Here is a 17259-nt window from a genome sequence, read left to right on the forward strand (position 1 = left end):
TCTTAGAGTCTAGATGCTAGATTTTTGTCGGATATATTTCCTGAGATTCTTTCCTCTTTCCCCTTTCCCCCCCTTATTTGTTTCTTTTTGTCAGATCTGTGGATTTTCTTCTCCATATAACATTTGGATGTGTGAGGGAGAGACATAAAGACAAGTGTATTTGAAAAGATTATGCACTGGATCTATGCTGTCTCTTTGTTTTGGCAAATAATAGTTATTATAAAGCACTGCATAAGCAGTTTAAGATGCTGTTATAGTATAATGCTGTCAGTTCACTTTGGTCACTGGGTCATTTTATCCTCAGAGCGTTTTAGTTTCCACTTTGACCTTTTTTCAGAATTTTTTGTAACTCTGTTTTTTGTAATCTAGTATTAAAAAAGAGCCTTTAGGTTTGCTTACATAAAGTTACTAGTACTGCTGTTCCAACTTGCATCTCAAAATGGCTTTTTTATTACATAGGACCCAAAGTTTCAAACTAGAACCCTATCATATTTTGCCAAAAAATGAATGTGAAGATGCTCCCTCTGTGCAGATTGTAACAGCCTCATGCCTTTATAGTCTTTTAAAGTGGATCCACCCAACGTACAAGAAAAAGCCTTCCATTACTTGTTTTAATAGCTTGTTTGTACCAGTACTCCATTTAAGCTTCCTGTTTCCCTTTGCTCTTATTATATGTTATATATCTTTTGCAGTCTTTAATATCCTTGATTTCTTTTTTTTTATTTGAATAACCATCTCATTTTTAAAATAATTTTTTAAAATTTCATTTTAGACTCAAGGGTCAGAACACAAATACAGAATAGAGAAAACTAGAGATAGTTTTAATAGAGAAAAGTTTAAAACTAGAGATAGTTTAAATAGAGAAAATATAAACTTAAATACAAAGAAAGAATAAAAAGCATGTCATATACATAGAAGAACATAAGAGATAAGTATCCTCCATGACTCTAGCCAACATCTTAGATGAACACATCTTGATTTTTTTAATGCCTTTCTTAAGGCCCATAATAAGCAATTCATTGAATGAAGGTCTTACAATCTTTCCTCAACCTACTTTTCAGCCTTATTACATGTCCATCCATGTTGTGGTCCAGCCAAACTGTCCTTCTTACTATTCTTTATACATGGAACTCCAGCTCCCACCCTTGTGCTGGTTATCCTTCATGCCTGGAAAACACTCTTTCCATGTTCACATTAGCCTCTTAGGAATCTCTTATTACCTTTAGAACTCTGCTCAGGTAACACCTTCTACATGAAACCTTTTCTGATTGCAACTCCCTCTCCATAAATTAGTGTCTTTTCTCATCCAGTTACCTTGTATACACGTATGTATGTGTATATAAGATCCTTGAAGGCAGGGACTGCTTTTTTTCTTTGCATTGTCAGCATCAAGCATAGTTTCTGAGATATAATAGATACTTCGTAGAAAATGCTTATTGATGGGCTGTGTGTCATAGCATCTTTAGAATCTTAGAGTTGGAAGGGACTTCAAAGGCCATCTAATCTGAGCTCTATCAGACCTGAATCCCAGGCATGGTGTCTCTTGATCATCCAGTATCATTTCAGATTTTTAGTGAGGGAGAATACCCCATCACCTTTCTGAGGAGATCATCCTGTTTTTTAGGTAGGTGTAATATTTGGAAATGTTCCCTTACGTAAAGCTTACTGTAATCACTGTTACTTAGTGCTATGTGCCAGGCAACCATCTGCCTTTTTTCAGCTTCTCCTAATTTCTCCTTGTACTTCCCTTTTGTATCCAAGCAAAACAAGTCTAAAACAATATCTCTTGAAATACTTAGATCTAGTTAAATTCAGCAAGTGCTTATTAATTTCTAAGACAGTTATCATGTCTGTTTCTCCCACCATCAATAGGATTTTATTTTCTCTATAACTCACAGTCAACTGTGTGTGACTGTAAAGGTCTGATTTTCTGTATAAGATGATCTGTTAAAGCCTGCTTGTTTAATTACTACTTTAGTTTTCTTTGGGGAGACCCTCAGTTTGCATTGATTTTTCTCATCTTTATAAGAAAGGAAGCATTATGTGGCAGTAATTGCTGACTTCTTCTCCAGTAACTTTTCTGGTAAAGCTATTATCTCTGATCTTTTCTATTATTTTGGAATCTTTCCCTTCTTCAAATATTTAAAAAAAAAATCAATCCTGGCATTCTTTTAAAATTGCTATATTTAGCACTAATTTCTTGCTTCTGTATTTATATCAAGTCCAACCACTCTTGCAAGTGCCATTGACATTTTCTTCATAAGGCATCCCAAGTGCCTTCCTTGTTACGGTCCTTTTGTTGGTTCCACTTTTGCCCTGATCTGAAGAGACGTCATTGTTGGTTTTACCTGCAGATATCCTTAGCATGATCAGGCATAATTCACGAGAGCATAGAATTTAGAGGTCATCTAGTTCAACCCCCTCATTTTAAAGATGAGGAAACAAACTCAGCAAGGTGAAGGGACCTGCCCTAGGTCCCAGATGGTGAGTAGCAGCCCTGGAATTTCAACCCCATCCTCTTTTTACTGCATTGCACTTGATGGTGACCTATGCCAAGGTTATCTCTGTTAAATCCCTCAAAGTAAGCGTTGTAGCTAGTAGTTATGTTATATCAAACCATAATGTTCAGTTAAATGATGTAGGACTTGGTTATAATTCAGGACTTCAATAGCTCTTGAACTTTATTTTGTTCCAGGGTAAGAGATGCCACTTTGCTACTGGGGGCTTCTTAATTACTGTAGAATTGAACTTATGATTTTTATTGTTGGTGAAAGATCAAGATACTTTCCTGTGGGATTCTTGCGAGGGAAAGGGTGTATGGAACTTAAATTGATTTAATGGGTGTCTTTTCTCCATTTGAAATCATTCCAAAAGCTACCTCAGCTGTAGCAAGAAAGAGGTAAAAATATTCTTTGAAATGGTGTCTTCTGATAGGGGACAAAAGAAAATCAGGGTAGATTAACTGGGATTAGGGTGATACGGTTCACTGAGAGATGATTGTGTAACAAAGGAAAACTAAGCTGCACTGGAGTATGCTCCTAATTAGAATAGACATTGGATCAGTGACCTTGGTGAAGTGACCCATGGCTCACTATTCTATCCAGTGGGCATTCAGAGAGTAGAAAGAAAAAGGGTTAATTTATACTTGTTTCATAAAAAGAATTCAACTGCGGAAATGTCTTATATTAGTTAAAAATTATTTTTTGTGTTCTTAAATTATGTGTATTACTTAGGATTTCCAGTCAATATTTTTTTGTATTTTGAAGGTTCTCTTGATCCTGCAAACTCTAACACATTATTTGGATTTTACTGTTAATGACTTAACTTGGAATATTAGTATTATTATTGCTATTATTACTATTATTCTTTTAGAATCTTTTACTCTTTGAAAATGTAGGTTCTTGGAATGCCATATTCGTGGTATGTAGTAACATTGCTTTAGGAACATCTGTTGTTGATAAAAGTCAAATTGTTTCATACAGTTGTGCTTTAATAAGTTAAAGGAGGGATGTCAAACTTAAATAGAAATGGGAGCCACTAAACCATACACAGGGTTCCTTGTGGGCCTCATGTTGATGTAGAAAACCACACATTAACATTATCTGTGTTCTATTGTATTTTTATTTATTTTGTTAAATATTTCCCAATTGCATTTTAATTTGGTTCCTGCTACTGGACTGCTGACTGAATGTTTTAACACCTCTGAACTGGCACATAAGTAGAGATCTGGGAGTAGTACTTTGGATTTTCATTTGGGCTTTTCAATTTCAGATTCCTTAGCTTATTGGGGAAAAAAAAAAGCCTAAATGGTGAAAAATTTCTACAGCACCATCATGGTAAAATTGAATTTGAAGTCAGAGAATCTGAGTTTAAATTCTGATAATCTCAAAATATTTTGGAACCATGGGTAAACCTCCATTTTTTCATCTGCAAGATGTTGGGGGTTGGACTTGGAGTCCAATTTCAGTTCTAATTTCAGTCCATTTCAGTTCTAATTTCTATGTTCCTCTGCCTTTAGAACTGTTTACATTGCAAACTAGGGGAATAAGAAAGATAACCTTTATCTCATAATAATTATACTGGAGAAGTTTTGGTTTTTTTTACCCTCTCAAACAAGGAACTTGATTTTCATACTTTAAACTAGGTTTTCAAACCAATTTTCAAACAAAATCTTGTGTGGGATTTTCGCAGTCGCTCATTATTTGAATCATAAAGATTTTAGGAAGATAGTTACTTTTTTAAAAAATGAAAAGTTAGCAGTGGTAGAATATATTCTTAGTTATATTAAGTTCTGACTTTCCAAAGGTAAATTAGATTGTTTTGTGGATCATAACTTCAGTTTAATATTTTTCTGGGGTAAATACTTTATTATGTCTTAGTTTCTTATTCAGAAGTTGGATGAGTGGGGGAAATAAGATGAGATTAAACTCAACATCTTTTTTTTTGTTGTTGAATTAGTTGATCTGCCATTTCTTCCAGTAACAGAAAAAGGACTAAACTTTTAAGGACTAATACACATTCCTGTGAAGTAGAGTAATGAGGTAAAGAATAATTGGATTAGAGGTGGGAGGTCTTTTTTTTCCTAAGCATTGTAGTTTTTTCTAAGACTACTAGAATAATCATTCTGATATTAGTTATCAGGAATATCATTGAAGGATTTATATGAATAGAAACCAATGTACTAATTATTAAAATTAGAAACTTTAAAACTATATTTTTCTAAAGTAAGTGTTTATTGATATCTTTAGTATCATCATAGTTTTCTATGATATCTTTCATCTCAGAGAACCATCCCATATAGCAAATAATATTTTTTAAGGCAAAAAAAGAAGAGGAAAAAAATCAACATGATCAGTAAATTGAAAAAGTTCAAAAACCTGTGCTACATTCTAGTGTGTGTGTGTGTGTGTGTGTGTGTGTGTGTGTGTGTGTGTGTGTGTTGGTTCTTTCCATTTATTTTGTTGTCATTCTGTATATTGCTTTCTTAGCTCTGTGTATTTCACTCAGAATCAGTTTGGTAGATCTTTCTGTTCTTCTCTCTCTAGACCACTGTGATCATTTCTTAGTGCATAGTGGGAGAAAAGGAAGGGAATACACATTGATGTAGTGTCTCCTATATGCTAGGTACTGTGCTAAGAACTTTTTACATTTTATCCTCATAACAACCTTAAAAGGCAGGTGCTATTATTATCCCTATTTTTCAGTTAAGTGAAATTAAGGCAAACAGATTGAGTGACTTGCTTAGGGCCATAGTACTCTTAAGGTTCTGAGGCTAGTTTTGAACTTACCTTCCTGAATTCAGGCTCAGCACTCTATCCACTCAACTACTAGGTACTATAATATTTCCTGACCACAATTTATTTACCCATTTCCCAATTGATTTTATTCTACTTTGTTTTCGGTTCTTTTCTATTACAAAAAGTGCTGGTTGCTCTAAATGTTTTGGTGTATGTGATGACTTTCTTAACATTGATTTCCTTGTGGAAACCAGTAATGGAATCTCTGGGTTAAAGGATATGGACATTTTAATCATTTTATTTGGATAGTGCCAAATTGTTTTCTAGAATGGTAGTACCAGTTCACAGCTCCACCAGTAATATATGAGTGCCCTTATCTTCCCATAAGCCTCTCCAGGGTTGACTATTGCTGTTCATTGTCATCTTTGCCAGTTTGCAGAGTATGTGGTGAAACCGCCAGGTTGTTTTGATTTGCATTTCTCTTGTTTTTAGTGATGTGGAGCATTCTTTCTTGTGGTAGTTAACCATTTTGCAATTCTTTTGCAAATATTTTTCATATCCTTTGACCCCTTATCTATTCCAGAATATTGATCTTATGTATTTGTTGTCTACATATCTTTTGCTACCAAAGATATGTAGAAATTTGGAGAAATTTGATACGGAGATTTTTTTTCCATTCAACTTCTTTTCTTCTTATCCTAGATACATTGATTTTGGGCAGAAGCTTTTCACAAATAATCTGTTTTATCTTTGCCTTGTAGTTTCATCACTTAACTGAAACTAGTCTCTGAATTTATCAGTGATACCTTAATGGCCAAATCTAATGGCCTTTTCTCAATCCCAATTCTTCTTGACCTCTTTTCAGCATTTGATACTGTTGAGTTCCCTTTTCTTCTGAGTACTTCTCTACCCTATTGGTTTTCTTGAGGCTGTTCTTGGTTTTTTCCTAATACCATATGACTATTCCTTTTGTCTCCTTTGTTGATTTCTCATCACCATCATATCACCTTGGAATGTATCTCAAGACTTTGTTCTGGACCTTTTTTATTCTCTTTCACTACTCTTTCTCTTGGTAACCTCATCATCATCTCACATGGGTTTCTCATTACTGTTCTGATAATTCTCAGATCTATATCTTTAACTCTAAACTTTTTCTAGCTTCTGTTGTATGTCTCATACTTTCTGCACTGGACATTTCAAACTTGATGTTCTTCAGATGTTTCAGACTTAACATAATCAAAACGGAACTTACTATCTCTGCCCCCCAAACAATCCTCTCCCTGACCTTCTGAACTTTATTATTTCTGTCAGACACTCATACTTACCCCTATATATTTGATCACTTGACCAATCTTGTTGGTTCCTTATAGTATCTCTCACTTCCAATACCTTTTGTCCATTCACACATATACCACCCTAGTCACCTTAGTTCAGACCCCTCATCACTTCCCTGCCTAGGTTATTGCAGAGACCTCCTGATTGGTCTTCCCATCTCTACTTCAATCCATCCTGTACATTGCTTTCAAAGTAATTTTTCTTAAGGACAGCTCTAATCATGTGACTTCCCTATTGAAAAAATATTCAGTGGCTTCCCCTTGCTTTGAGGATGAAATATAAACTATTTGGCTTTTAAAAGCCCTATAACAACTTGGTTCCAACCCATCCTTGCAGCCTCACTGGGCATTACTCCCACTTCCAGCCAAATTTGACCTTCTGTGTGTGTTGTACTTGACATCCCACCTTCCAGTCCTGCACCTTTGTTGCGGCTGTCCTCCCTGTCCAAGGAGGAACATACTTCTTCCTTAGCTCCACATCTTAAGAGTCCTCTCTTCCTTGAAGATGCAACTCCTTCTATTTAGCTACTTTGTATTTATTAACCTTATGTTTATGCTGTATATATTTTTACATATACTTGTGTTTCTCATGAGAATGTAAGTTCTAATTTAAATCTGAGTGGGGGTTATATTGGGTTTTTTGGTTTGGGGTTTGTTTGGTTTTTTTGTGCCTGACCAGGTACTGGCACAGTACCTGGCACATTACAAGTAGGTATTTCTTCCACTGGATAAGCTCTTTGAGAGAAGGGATATCTTTGTATCTCTATTTCCTAGCACAATGCTTGGGACAAAATGGGTACTTAATGAGTACTTCTTGGTGGGTTTTTTATTTTATTAGTATTGGTCATAATGGATAAATCCTGTAGAAAATATTAACAAGTGATGTTTTTAGAGATAAATTTTTTTCCTCCATTCTCTTCCATTCTTTCCCATACATCTCTCTTCCCCCCCCATTCCCCAATTCCAGAATTAAGTTCAGGCTACCAAATATTTCTTAAAACTCTTATAACCTTAAAGCAAATGATTTTTTTCCTACTGATAACACACACACACACATATAATCTTTGGAGTTGAGTTTATTTTTCAAAGTTGTAATTATGCTATTTTACTTCTCTAACATTAAGAAGAGTGGTTTTTTTGGATTATTAATTTTGTTTATGCATCCAGTTTTAAATAGATGTTTTTAAAACCTTTTATGATTCCCTTCATAATTTTATTATCACATAAATATAAAGATTAGGTTAAAAACACACTATAAGTTAAATCAGATATTTTAATTTTAATATTAACATTCTCATTTATGTAGTTTCTGAACCAATTTATATTTCCACATCGTTCTGTCTTTGTGGATTTGCTCTTGCTTAGTAGCAACTATTTCTGAAGGTAGGCAGGAAGAACCTTTCTGAAATGGCTTAGTCTGTTTTGCAATTTATATTCCTGCTCTGGTAACAAAAGCTGTTTTTGTGGGAGCAGGGCCGAAGATACTGGCTAAAATGAGGATTACTTCAGGTTTCCTTCCTCTTGACCGTTTTTTCCCCCATAGAAGCACAAATGATACATTCCTCCCATAAATTTTAATATGGTGGAAGTGCACGTTTTTGTATCTTATTTATTGCTTCCACTTTTAATAATTTTGTTTTGAGTCATCCTCAAAATTGAAACAGATTTTGGACACCTGTTTTTAGTACTGGAATTGTGATAGCTTTTTTAGTTAAAAGCTCTACCTGCTAATGGAATCTCATTATTTCTACTTGAAATTAAATTGGAGACTATAGACAGTTGATTCCTTGGTCACAGGGTTATTTCAAGAATTTAGTTCACATTAACACACTTTTTACTTTATCAGCTCTCTTAAAATACAGGCTTCTGTGACATTTGAAGGTCCATTGTGACATCACAAATCCATCTTCAGGGAACCTAGCAACAGATTGGATGTAGTCTATTAGGTCTAAATCAAGTGCTGTGTTACAACATTGTGAGGTTTCTCCCAGTTATAAGTGTCATTAATAGGATTTTTTAAATTGCAAAGCCAAGTAAGGCTGTAAATCGCATCATCTAATTTATCTCTTCAGATTAACTGTCTATAGTGGGGTTTTCAGTGGATGTGGTGGCATCAGCATAATCTATGTTTCAGGCATCACACACAGGAGGACTGCTCTTTAGGGGATCTAGAAAAAAAGGTAAACTACAAGCCCACTAAGGGTTAAACAGATCACTTTATACATCTTTTGGGAAACATCTTTATTGTAAATAAAGACATACAAATTAACAAGATTTTTATTTGTTGAATATAACTTATGTTTTAAGTGACTAAAAAAATCTGCATTTAGTATTCATTTTAATGTGGCTATCTGGAGAGCGGTGGATATACATAAATGTATCATGCTATTCAAAGCTAAGATTTTTTTTTTACTTATAAAAATCTTGGAATGCATATTTAATATTTGAATCTCTTTCCCTTATTTATGCATATCTTTAGATTCAGACAAAATAATCAGTTTTTATTAAGATACCACTTCCTCAACTCAAATCATGAAATTCCAATTCAGTTTTTCATTAGTTAAAAACTGCTTATTTTTTATTTTGATGACTTAGCTTTTAACATTCCCAAAATAGGACCATTTGGAAGGAATGTCATATTTTTCTTTCTACATTTTAGTGGGATCTTTGGAGAAGTCTGTATCAGAGAAAGCTCCTTCTTAGAGCAAAATCTCTGGTATTAATGCAGGAACAATCTTTGGATTTCTTGGCAGTAATACGCCTTTAAGATAGTTTTTTGCTATCATTATTCTTTTTAGGAAAAGAGTGCTTTAAGAATAGATTTCTGAGGGAGCTTCTTTAAGATAAAAGTCAGCAGACTTTTTACCCTGATCTTCCTCTGAATCACAGTTCTATATCAGCCCCTCTATTGGACTTTTCACCTCTATGTCCCACTATCACTTAACTCAGTTTTTTGAATTAATAATTCCTTCTTACTCCCCACTCCTCAGTTCTTTTTATTATTGCCCAGTTTTTTCAATGGAATCATTATTCATTATTGCTACCACCACTGTAATTTATTTTCCCTCATACTCTAGGTTATTGCAGTAGTCTTTTTTATTTGGCCTCCCTGCCCCCCCAGTCTCGTCAGCTTCCAGTTCATTTTACATACTAGAAGCAGATTATTGTTATTGTTCAGTTGTGTCCAACTCTTCTTAACCCCATGATTCAGTACTCTTCGTGGTGTTTTCTTGCAAAGATACTGGAATGGTTTGCTATTTCCTACTCCAGTAGATTAAGGCGAGCAGAAGTTAAGTGACTTGCCCAGGGTGATGCAGCTAGTAACTGTCCGAGGCTGGATTTGAACTCAGGTCTTACTCTAGGACTAGCACTCTATCCACTGAGCCACCTAGCTGCCTCTGATAGATTGATTTTCTTAAATATATTTTTTTTAATCACATCATTCCTTTGCTCAGAAACTCTGCATGCTTCCCCAGTGCCTATAAAATAAAGGTACAAAATAAATACCATGTTTAGCTTGATATTAAAAACATTCATCATAGTCTGGCCCAGATCTACTATGTCCCATTACATTCTCTAAAATGAATGTTGAAATTGGGCTACTGTCCTCACTGACCTGTGAACATCCTGTGTGCATTCCCACTTTGGTGCCTTAATTCATTCTTACTTCTCAGACTTTTTCCCCTCTACCACCTTAATTTTACTCATCCTTTTATGGCTCAAATTAAGGCCAAATTATGAAGTTTTCTTTGACCATTCTTGACCTTTACTTTGAACTCCTTAACTGTCTGGACCACACAGTTTTGCTCTTAATATAATGTATTCATTCAGCCACCCCAACTAAGTAGTAATTTCTTTTTGATCAAGGAGGATATTTCATCCTTTTTCTCTATATTACAGTATAGCACAGTGCTGAGTATATGCTAGGGGGAGGGTAAAATATCTGTGGGATTGGTAGGAGGATTTGCTTTTTGTGAGAAACCTATTACGATTGCCTTATTTTTTTTTTTTTTTTTACCAGACCTGTAATTTCATCTGTGTAAGGGAGCTTTTGGTGAGAAACTTCCAATATATAGATTAGCACCTTCTTTGCAACTTAATGGTTTTAGAACACTGAAAGGGTCATGCAGTAGTGTTCACCAAAAGCAGAACTTCATCTCAGTCTTTCTGATTCTGAGACTTAGATTTTTTTATGTGGTATAAAGAGAGATTTTCATTATTTTTTCATTTATATCAAGTTGGATATGCTTTTCTACTGGATTGATTTATTTACATTTACTGTCAATATGATTTTTGATAGTATAACATTTTATCACATGCAGAACATTTTCACACATATCCTTTTATTTTATTGTCATAACAACCCAGTGAGGTAGAAAGACGGGTCTGTTTTACTGTCCTTTTTGTACAGGTTCAGAGAGGAATGTCCAAGGTCACCAGCTGACATGTGTGACAGCTGGAATTTGAATGTATCCAGTGTCAGATTCCATTGCCCTTTTCCTGACACTGTTCTGTTCCTTTATCAGTCTTGAGAAGTGTTGAAAATTACAAATATCCTCTGATAATAAGATCACAAAGTTTCCTGCAGCTCCATGGATACAGTGCCAGGTACCTGGTTTTCTATAACATTTTGAAGGTTGTAGGACTTGGTTGCTGCGCTTCAAGAATTATGTGTCAAAGTTACCCAGTAGCAGGGAAAGGGAGACACAGCTTGCTGTTTTCTGGGTATGTCTATCACTAAGAAGTGGCCTAGAAGTCAAAGGTTGTTTCTTAATCTTATGTTTTTATGGAAGGAATCTGTGATTAAGAGATTTAGTAATTTTAAATTTCTTTTAGCAATAATGTGCTTTAGCTGATGGAAATTTTTGTTAAGAGGACCTTGGCAGCTAGTGGAGGAGACAGTTTTTCTTCTTAGCATGGTCAGAGTTTTGTACAATGTATTTGAGTTAAATGGGATAGCAAGAGATAGGACAGAAGAAGGACCCTTATGTTCATGGGTTAAAGACCCTCTACAAGGATGTGGGCTTCTTGGTATTACTTTTGGTATGCATTAACTTGTGATTTTAATAGATACATGTGGTAGTACTGAGGCTACAGGGCAGGGCATTGTCCTATAATCAGAAGTACCTCAGAATGTCATCAACTTGAGATTTTACATAAGATTTATTCAAATAAAATGGCTTCCCAGGTTTAATTTTTGCTTAGCTTCCTCACTCTTAAAATATTACAGGAAAAAGGTAAGAATAGTCATATGAGAATTTAATCATAGCATTGATCTTTCCTAAAGGAGGCTTGGTTTCTTTAGTGGTGAGGTGGTTTAACTGCCTTAGAATCCTTTGCTGAAAACATTCTTAGCCCACCTAACATGGGAACTGAAAGTGAGGGTCATGGATTTTTTTTTTAATATCTTTAACATTAGAGAACAACTGTTCTAGGATAATAATAATCTCCTAATGGTAAATATAACAGCTTGTTTGTCATTCCTTGATAGCTAAAAAATAAATAAATAAAAAAATAAACCAGTCTGAGTGATAAATAGTGCCTATTTTTGACCATTGTTACTGTTGTTTTGTTTTTATTGTGACATTTTTATAATACTGAATGATCATTTTTGCAGGTTTCTGTAGCTGGATCAGGCACCGGAAGAGGCTCTCCAGCTGTAACTCTAGTGCAGTTGCCTTCAGGTCAAACTGTACATGTCCAGGGAGTGATTCAGACACCACAGCCATCGGTTATCCAGTCACCACAAATACAAACTGTTCAGGTTAGCTTTTTTTCTGGATGACTTTGAACTTTTTTAGGCTGCAAAAAAAATATTGCCTAAGTTGTTACTGTCTTCTCTGTAGAGCTATTCTGATTTAAATCTTTTCTTAGATGTTGCAGAGGAATTTCTGTGATACTTCTGAAGTGCCATGCTTTGGTAGTTTAGGGTAGTGATTTAGGAATTGGGGTCTGTTCTTAGAAATTTGCAAAATGATGCCAAATGGAGCAGCTAAGTGGAACAGTGGCTGGAACTCTAGACTTGGAAGGCCTAAATTCAAATGCAGCCTCAGATGCTTGCTAGCTCTGTGAACCCAGGGCAAATCACTTAACCTCTGCCTTGATTTCTTCATTTATGAAAATGGATATAATGGCACCCACTTTTCAGAGTAGTTGTAAGGATCAAATGAGATATTTGTAAAATGCTTGCAAACTTTAAAGCATTATAAAAATGCTAGCTGTTATTAAATTAGTCAGCTAGCTTGCTTCTCTCTAGGGAAAAAAAGTCAGACCTAAATCACTCAGTGGTACATATTTTGAGAATCCCTCTTGAAATACATTTGGCAAATATATTGAGATGATGGTGGTAGGATGCTGGTGGATTTTTAGGAATGTCATTTGTTACAAGGAGAAAACTGATTTTGAAATTAGCATTTATATTCTTCAGAAAAGTGATATTTCAATTCACTTTGATGCTATATATTCTTGAGTTTTTGCTCTCTTAAAAATATTTGAATTTCTTTATAATCTTACAGTTTTAGTCTTGTAATACTCTCTAGGAAATGTTTAGTCAAGCAGATCTTAAGTCATTAATAACCTTTTGTGGCTAAAATTTTGTATTGTTTATGATGTTAATTCCAGAAAGGGTTAGGAGCGCGTATTCAAGAGTATCATTTTTGTGTTCAGCTTATTCACTTTCTTTTCCCTTGGGGGAATGCTTTTTTCTCTTTCTACAAATACTGGCATTATTGACTATAAGAAGGAATCATGACTTGGCATTTTTTATTCGTGTCCATTCTTGAAAGCTTGAATCCAGCCGTATAATGAATACTTTTTAAAATTTATCTTTTTTTACATTACTTTTATTTTCAAACATATCCCTCCTCATCCATTGAGCCATCCCTTCAGCAACATAATATTTTAAATTTTAGGTATCATCCTTTAAAACTTGAAAGTTCCCTTTGTGTATTGTGCATCTTTTCTTATGCTGTTCAAATTGTTTAAGAAAATTTAATCCAAATATATGCTCTGTATGTTAGTAGATGATTTACAGAGAAGTTTAAAAATTTTCTTGACTCCTAAATCTAGACTGTTCATCAGGAAAGATTTGTCATCCTCTTTAAATTCTTAACTTAATAGGCATGTCTTTCTTTGCCCCTAGTTTTTTACATGACTAAAGTTGAAGGAAAGCATAGAGCCTTGGACATACTGGGCATTTGGTCATATTGAGCAAATGAATGAATTTTCTTTATATGAAGATGAATGTATAGAGTTTTTTAAAGAAAATAACTGGATTTATGATTTCATCAGAATAAGGCAACTCCCAGCATAGAAGCTGCCTCTACTGCTAGAATTCAGCACGTTTCTCTAACTTTGTCTTAAGAGTGACTTGACTATGATCACAACACTAATGTATATCAGATATAGACCTTGAACCTAGTTCTTCCAGAGTCTTAAGGCCAGCCTTCATCTCATTGTCATACTGCCTTAAAATTTTTGCTAAGATCTAAGAGAGAAATTTTTCTGTTTTTGTATATGTTTGTTTGTATGTATGTGTGTATGTGTGTGTGTGTATTCTGATTACGTAATAATCCTTTTTCAGAATAAGTTATTTTTATGCCTCTTGTTGTCTTTTTTTTAGCATTATAGTAATTTTTGGAAATACCCTTTCTTCGTGATTGAGCTTTCTCATATAAAGCAATCAAAAGAAACATAATATAATAATTACATCTGAGAGTATGTATAATATTCTGCCTTAGTTGTTTGCTACCTCTCTGCCAAGAGGAAGAGTGATGTTTTTCATTATTTGCTCTTCAGCATACTAGTTTTTTAATTGTTAAAAGTTGGGCTTTGTTTAAGTGGGTTTTTTCCCATGTAAATTATTGTCAAATAATTATTTTGTTATTGTCTCATTTCACTGTCAGTTTATACAAATCTTCCCATATTTCTTTGAATTTTTCATAGTTGTCATTTCTTTCTGCATAATGATATCTCATTACATTCATAAATGAGTATTTTTGGACAATTCCCCAATTGATGAGGACTTATTTTTTCCTAGTTCTTTACTATAACAAAAAGTTGAAGGTATGACTGTTTTGATATAGTATTATATATTAGACTTTTGTTTCTGTCTCTGAACCTCCCTTGTGAACATTGTAATTATTTTTTTACATCAACTCAGATTCATGATACAAAATGGTTTAAGAGATAATAGCTCTACTAATAGCATGTTTTTTGTACCTATTTTTCCTGTCACTTCTGCATTGATTTTTTCCTCTTTTTTGGTGATCTTTGCCAGTTTGCAAATTATGGTGTAAAATCTTGGAGTTTTAATTTGCATTAAAAGGGATTTGAAGTATATTTTCCATATGACCATGTATAGTTTGCAGTTTTTCTTTAGAAAACTATTTGTATGCTTGGACCTATTATCTATTGGCACATGGCTCTTGGTGTTATATGCATGTCTGTTCACTGTGTATCCTAAATATCAGATATCCGTTATATTAATTTTTTTCCCCATTCAGCATTTTCTATCTTTATTATGTCTTTGTTCTTATTTTTTTGTAATCAAAATTATCTGTCATGTCTTTAATTTAAAAAAAATTAAATATTTTATTTTCCCCCAATTACCTGCAAAGATAATTTTTAGCATTTCATTTTTTTCTTTTAAGTTTTGAGTTCCAAATTCTATCCCTCTCTCTTTTCCCTCCCCCTTTCCGGAGAAGGCAGACAATTTGATATAGGTTTTTTATGTGCATCATGTAAAACATTTCTATATTAGCCATTTTGTGTAGGAACACTGAGCAAAAAAAAAAAAAAAAGAAAATGAAAAATAGTATGCTCTGGTCTGTATTCAGACAACATCAGTTCTTTCTCTGGAGACAGGTAACATTTTTCATCATGATTCCTATGGGATCATCTTGGATCATTATATTGCTCAGAATTGCCAAGTCATTCACAGTTCTTCATTGTATAATATTGTTGTTACTATGTGCAGTGTTCTGGTTCTGCTCACTTCACTTTGTATCAGTTTATACCATGTCTTTCATGATTCTCTCTAACCCTTCTTTAGTTAAAGGCTTACCCCTTAACTGTAGTTGTGAAAGTCATCTTTCATTCTCTAATTTTTTGTTGTGATAAAGGCTTTTGTGTTCACGGGGCACATACATTTGATTCTTACTGCATTGCATACTGGTGTAAATCTAACTTCTGTTAAGCTTCTTTCCTATTTTCCTAGTAGTTCTTGTCAAATAGGAGGTTCCTGTTCTCATTAATTTATGTTCTTAGGTTTGTTATTTTCTATTTCTTTGGTTCTTCCTTATTTCATTTGTTCCACTGATGTACTTTTATGTGTTTTTAACTAGCGTTTGGGTCACTGTTGGTTGTTTTCTTTCTTACAAACTTTATTCTAGATTGTGGGTTTAAGTTATAACTGGATTATTTCAGGGAGAGCTCAAACCATCGTAATAGTAGTTTCTCTGAGATTGAGTCATTTCCAAGTCTAAGTATACCTAGGAAGAAATAGTGAAGTTTGATCCCTTAAAAGTTTTCATTTGTTTCTAGGCTGTCCTAAATTAGTCTTCTGACTTTTTCAGAATTTAAAGATTTGTGCCATTACTTACTTTTGGCTATTAGTATGTATTAGGAAGTTACTGGCAGATTCTGATGCTCCATCAGAGATACTAGAATAAGAAAGCTTTTTAAGCTACAACATTTTTGGAAACTTTACAGCATGAGAGATATGTTTCTCTAGATGGCATTTAGCCCTTCATTTTTATTTTGTGAATATGCTTCTTTTGCTTTCTTGAGTTTTAGGACAAAATTGATTAGATAGTTATAGCCACTCTCAATATAGAGACATTGAGAAATATGGATTATGTTAGAAATATAGAATATTTCTTAGTTTCAGCAATATATGTAAATTATACTACTTCATCTTGATAGGAACCCATGAATAATTGTATCAGAGCTTCCTTCTCATGGCAGAATGTTTGACTCTGGAAGTACATTATGACTGTGGGTGTATATATGCATATGTGAGTAATTATACACACATACATACATGTGCTATCCTGAGAAACTCTAGTACTATTGCTACTACACTATCCGCTGGAAAATAAAGTTTTCATCAAAGTCAGACTGTATTAAAATACTTTATCAAGTTATAAGTCTATATACCCATGTGCACATACCTGCATAAATGACTGATACTTTGGTTAATCAGGGATTTTTTTGTCCATATCAAGTTTCAGCATTATTAGGCTTAGTGCATTATGCCTGTAGTTATCGCACTGAATTCACTGTTGTGATTGGTATATTAATAAATACTCACATTTCTGTGATTGTTGGTAGATTGTAAGCTCTTTAGGGCAGGGCATATGTAACTTTTTTGTCTCTGAATTCCTGTTACCTAACTCAATGCTTTGAGTGTACTTGGTGTTTCTTAATGACTTAATTGAATTCAAGTTAATTCAATTAATATGTTCTTATTCTATCATCAAAATGGTGCCTCTATCAAGTTTCCTGTAATTTATATGGAGTTGGGAGTGATTGAGAGTTAATGTTAAGAAATGGAAATTTAAAATTTTCCCAGGTTTCCTTCGGATTTCTTATTGTATTTCATGTTATTAGACCTTAAAAGTGAAACAATACCTACTCTTCTTTTTTAAAAAGAGATAATCAAATTTTTATGTTCCATGTTTTTGAGG

General features: G+C 34.0%; 1 protein-coding gene across 20 annotated transcripts in view; it reads left to right on the plus strand.

The window, feature by feature from the left end:
* CREM (cAMP responsive element modulator) overlaps positions 1–17259 on the plus strand; it is a 70023-nt gene that overhangs the window by 19989 nt on the left and 32775 nt on the right. For 12 of the 20 annotated variants that reach the window (XM_072652009.1, XM_072652007.1, XM_072652006.1 and 9 more), the window contains one exon: positions 12189–12335. In XM_072652009.1, coding sequence (XP_072508110.1) covers positions 12189–12335 — 147 coding nt within the window. Of the gene's footprint in view, positions 1–8498; positions 8752–11905; positions 12028–12188; positions 12336–17259 lie in introns of those variants that run through there. The other 8 variants (XM_072652008.1, XM_072652029.1, XM_072652015.1 and 5 more) reach the window with 5 other exon arrangements.

Source organism: Notamacropus eugenii, chromosome 3, assembly GCF_028372415.1.
Source record: "Notamacropus eugenii isolate mMacEug1 chromosome 3, mMacEug1.pri_v2, whole genome shotgun sequence".
Lineage (NCBI taxonomy): Eukaryota > Metazoa > Chordata > Mammalia > Diprotodontia > Macropodidae > Notamacropus > Notamacropus eugenii.